The sequence below is a fragment of the Dendronephthya gigantea genome, unplaced genomic scaffold (genome assembly GCF_004324835.1).
Source record: "Dendronephthya gigantea isolate DGI-Jeju-01 unplaced genomic scaffold, DenGig_1.0 000039F, whole genome shotgun sequence".
Taxonomy (NCBI): Eukaryota; Metazoa; Cnidaria; class Anthozoa; order Malacalcyonacea; family Nephtheidae; genus Dendronephthya; species Dendronephthya gigantea.
Genome location: NW_021163049.1, coordinates 560,714 through 565,757, shown reverse-complemented (window position 1 = coordinate 565,757; position 5,044 = coordinate 560,714). Strand labels below are relative to the sequence as shown.

At 38.6% G+C, this 5,044-nt stretch overlaps 1 protein-coding gene across 2 annotated transcripts; it reads left to right on the top strand.

The window, feature by feature from the left end:
• The first annotated feature begins 218 nt into the window (after window positions 1-218).
• On the top strand, window positions 219-3,496 carry LOC114526591. Of its 2 annotated transcripts, XR_003687352.1 has the most exons (3): window positions 219-1,281; window positions 2,414-2,515; window positions 2,980-3,496. XR_003687352.1 is itself a non-coding variant. In XM_028548188.1 (2 exons), coding segments are annotated over exons 1-2 (1,059 nt in total). In that variant the 5' UTR covers window positions 219-223; the 3' UTR covers window positions 1,658-1,749. The 2 variants fall into 2 exon arrangements, 1 of the variants encoding a protein (XP_028403989.1); XM_028548188.1 differs by lacking the exons at window positions 2,414-2,515; window positions 2,980-3,496 and adding an exon at window positions 1,657-1,749.
• The last annotated feature ends 1,548 nt before the right edge of the window (window positions 3,497-5,044 follow it).

The following is a 5,044-nucleotide window of genomic DNA, read 5'->3' as shown; positions in this document are numbered from 1 at the left end:
TTGAGCTACCGCTTGATGTTTGTTGTTTTTTCAATTTTGCTTTGGACTGTAGTTAGGTAAGTATATGAGTGATATAGTTGTTAAGATTGACGGTGAGTGATCTCTGTACGAGTCACAGTATATTAATTTCACCTAGATTGCCTTGCACAGGCATTCTTTCGGTTAAGAAATACAATATGGCCATTATTTGCCTATAAGTTGCCGTTCTTTCTTTAGAGTGGCAATGGCCGATGCCTCCGGTGTGAGCATCTGTTCGGAACATAGTTCACGTACTTCAGATCAGCCTGTGAGCGATCTTGATACCTCTGAACAAAGTTCAGTCAACCGCGCTATCTTGATGAGCTTGAATCGATTAAATGAGAATTTCGCAAGTTTCTCACATCAATATGAAGAGAGCTTTGTAGATACTGAATCTACACCGGCTGATGATGGTGTAGATAATCCTGAGAATATCGATATTCAAGCAGACATTGAGAGTTTAATTCAGGCGGACAAAACAATGGTTGAGAATCAGCTTGGTCAAAATGTTGTTGCAGATGCTAATGAGTGTGAGATTTTACAGTATGACAAACAATTAGACATTAACATTGAAGTCAAAGGTCCAACAATTAATGAAAAGGTTAGCAGTATTGTTGACAAATTACGTTTGAAGCGGATTAGCCAGGAACAAGCTAAAGCGATCATGAAACGCCATAATACACCTGAGAATGTTCAAATACGGTTACCTAAATGCGAGACAACTATTTGGAATGAAATTCCCGGTAGAGCGCGAAGCACTGATTTAAAATTTCAAACAACCCAAGCTGCCTTGTTAGGCGCTATCAATTGTCAACTCGAGGTAACTAATTCATTACTATCCGCTAACGTGTCAAAAGATGTTTTGACTACAAGTTTAGATGGCATCACGTTGGCTATGACTGCAAATTTCGAGCTCAACCAGAGACGTCGTGATGCTATCAGACCACATTTTAAGACGGAGTTTGCAAAGGGACTTTGTAGTACGACAAGTCCTGCTGATGAATTTCTTTTTGGCGGGGACACCGCTAAGCGTGTTAAAGAAATGGCTGAACTTAATAAACATAAAGTGTGTAAAGGTCCATCTCCAGTTTTCCGAGGTCGAGGCCAGCGATTCCAGCCATATAATACCAGAGGAGTTCGTAGTGGTGCTACTCGTGGCAGGTATACCCGAGGCTCTTATAACAGTTTTCCACAGCGTCAGAATTTTCCGAATACGCCCCAGACCGAGCGAAAGGCTCCAAACCAGAAGCCCAGTCGCAATTGGTATGTTAAATTAACTGAGGCTGATACACTTATTTCTAATCAGTTACCTTTTACTGCAGGTAATACTAAGAATTTTGTTGCCATGTGGCGCAAAATTACTTCTGATCCTGAAATTTTAGATTATGTCCAACACTGTCACATTGAGTTTACTGATGACCCTTCTTTGTATAGCAAACCTGGGCATCAACAATTTAATGTAGAACAACAGCAGAATATTACTAGGGAAGTTGAGAAATTACTTAACTTAGCTGTAATATCCAAATCTACGCATGTTCAAGGAGAATGTATATCTCCAATTTTCACAGTTCCAAAACCTGATGGTTCACATAGATTGATTTTTAATTTCAAACATTGCAACCAAACTGTTCTTTACAGACATTTCAAGATGGATACTCTAGCTGCAATCCTCAATCTCGTAAAACCTGGTTGTTACATGGCTTCTCTAGATTTAAAACATGCGTATTATAGTATACCGATTTCTCAGGAGCAGAGAAAATGTTTAAAATTTATTTGGGAACATCAGCTTTACGAGTTTAACGCCTTACCTATGGGTTTATCTAGTTCTCCCAGAATATTCACCAAGGTCATGAAACCAGTTCTAGCTACGCTCCGGCAAAAAGGACACATAAATAGTGGCTTTATTGACGATTTCTATTTACAAGGCCAAGATTTTTCAGATTGTGAAAATAATATACTTGATACCATAAAATTATTTATCAGTCTAGGCTTATATGTGCACCCTGACAAATGTGTTTTGACTCCGTCACAGGAGATTTTAATGTTAGGGTTTCTAATCAATAGTCGGAATATGGTTGTTAAGCTCCCTCTTGACAAAAGGGAACGTTTACGAGATCTATGTAGGCGGACTATGCAAATGAAATCCAGCACTATTCAAAGTATAGCAAGTGTTATTGGGTCACTTGTCTCTGCCCTTCCTGGTGTTGAATTTGGCAGACTGCATTATCGCAATCTTGAGCGCGATAAAATCAAGGCCTTAGCACTAAATAAAGGGGAATATAATGCTTTTATGACTTTATCTGATGCAGCAAAACAAGATCTTTCTTGGTGGATAGATAATGTTATGCAAGCTGTTAGGCAACTACGTCATCCTGAAGTCTCCCATTCCTTTCAGACAGATGCTAGCGATCTTGGCTGGGGCGTAAACTGTACAACGAATCCTACTTTACAATCTCAAGGGTTGTGGACAAATGAACAGCGCACCCTACATATTAATGTAAGGGAACTTTATGTTGTTTTTATTTCTTTGACAATATTCTTTAAGGACATATCTTCAGTGCATGTAAGATTTGAGTTAGACAATAAGACTGCTGTCAGTTACATTAATCATATGGGGGGATGCAAATCGGTTGCCTGTGATGTAGTAGCAAATAAGATCTGGGGATGGTGTATTCCTAAGAATATTTGGATTACAGCAGCCTACATTCCAGGGTACTCCAATGCAATAGCAGACTCCCTGTCCAGAAAACACTTTTCAGACCATGAATGGCAGCTTAATAAGCAGGTTTTTCAAAACATTCACACAATTTTCCCGCGACTTAGCATTGATCTCTTTGCTTCCCAGTTAAATACTCAGTTAGAGCGCTATGCCTCCTGGCATCCTGATCCACATGCTTCAATCGTGGATGCATTTAGTATAGCATGGGGAAGTGAATATTTCTATGCATTTCCCCCATTTAGCCTCATTCCAAAATGCCTGGGGAAGATCTCGGAGGATCAGGCGGAAGGAGTATTAGTGGTCCCTGCATGGCCAACACAAACTTGGTACCCTATTCTCCTTCAAATGTTAATTCATCAACCAAAATTGTTGATATGGACTCCACAATTGGAGCTACTGACTCATCCATTAGACAAGGTCCACAGCATGAGGAACAAGCTCAGGCTGATGGTTTGTCCAGTGTCAGGCAACATTACCAAAGCCAGGGCCTTTCTAGACACGTTACCAATGTTCTCCTCGACGCATGGCGACCTGCTACGCAAAAACAGTATGCGGTTTGTCTCAAAAAATGGCATATATTCTGTGGTGAACGGAAGATTTCTCCACATTCCCCCACTTTGAATCACGATTTGGAATTTCTGTATACCCAGCTTCACTTATCATATTCCAGTATCAACACAGCTCGATCGGCCTTATCTTGCTTTATATCTATTGATAATTATCCAGTAGGTAAACACCCTTTGGTTTGTCGGTTTTTAAAAGGAGCATTTGAAAGAAAACCACCCTCGAATAAGCATTATTCAATTTGGGATGTCAAGATAGTTCTGGAGTATTTAAAAACATTCATTCCCAACAGTAGCTTGAGCCTTAAGGAACTCAGTCACAAATTGGTTATGCTGTTGGCCTTGGTGACCATTCAGCGAAAACAGACTTTGGTTAATTTAAACATTAATACTGAATGCATGGTGAAATCTGAGAATCAATTCATTTTTGCTCTTGATAAGCATGTAAAGCAAAGCAGACCTAATTATTCAGTACCACCTGTAATTGTTCCCCGTTATACTCTTGATGCTGATGTTTGCCCATATATGTGTTTAGAAGAGTATCTGGAAAGGACAAAGGATTTACGACAAAACGAAACTTTGTTTATTGCGACCTGTGGGGACCTTATCGGCCTGTGGGGACTCAAACTTTAGCTAGATGGATTAAAATAGTCTTACAAGGTGCAGGTATCGATGTTTCTATTTTTAAACCACATTCTACGCGACACGCTTCTTCAACAGCAGCTTTTGCAGCAAGTATTCCAGTCGACGAAATTCTGAAAAGAGCAGGCTGGAGTAGTGCAATGACTTTCAAACGGTTCTATCATAAGAGTGTTATAGAATAGAGTTATATAATTTATGTGTATCCCTCCTAGTTGGTTGGTGATTGTGATATTTAAAATTATTAAAATAGCCTTTAATTCTCATAATGTCTCTTAACCTCTTTAATTGTACTCACAGAATACCGCGCAAGCTTTGAAGACTTCATGTCAGTCCGCAGGTTACTATTTATGGGATAGAATTTAAAAGTTAAACGAGACTTACCTTAAGTTGAAGTTTGACTGGAATTCTATCCCATAATAATAGTAACCAAGGACTGACAAACCCACCATCCCACCCTTGGGGGTTTTCAGTGTAGCCTTTTTCTCCTTGTTTTCTTTTATGCTTGGTTACTGTGAGTAGGTTAAAAGCAATGATGTGACGTCACTCCCGCTGAGCCTGCGTTCGTTCTTCATGTCAGTCCTTGGTTACTATTATTATGGGATAGAATTCCAGTCAAACTTCAACTTAAGGTAAGTCTCGTTTAACTTTTAAATTATACCAGCATGAATTGGAGCCAAATTCTCTTCTTTAGTAGGATGTGATCTAATATTTGAAATTCTAGTATTGTTTCATTCATTTCCAGTTACACTTGTTTGGTTAAATATAATCGATGATCAAATTGGAATCTTACACTCCAATGTGATAGTAATTATACTAGCATGGATTGGAGCCAAATTGTCTTCTTTAGTAGGACGTGATTTGATAGTTTTATATTTTCATTCATTTCCAATTACACTTGTATGGTTAAATAGAATCGGAATGAGATTGGAATCTTACACTATAATCTCATAGTAATTATACTAGCATAGATTGGAGTCAAATTCTCTTCTTTAGTAGGACGTGATGTAATATTTGGAATTATAGTATTGTTTCATTCATTTCCAGTTACACTGCTATGGTTAAATAAAATCCCTGATCAGATTAAAATTTTATACTCCAATCT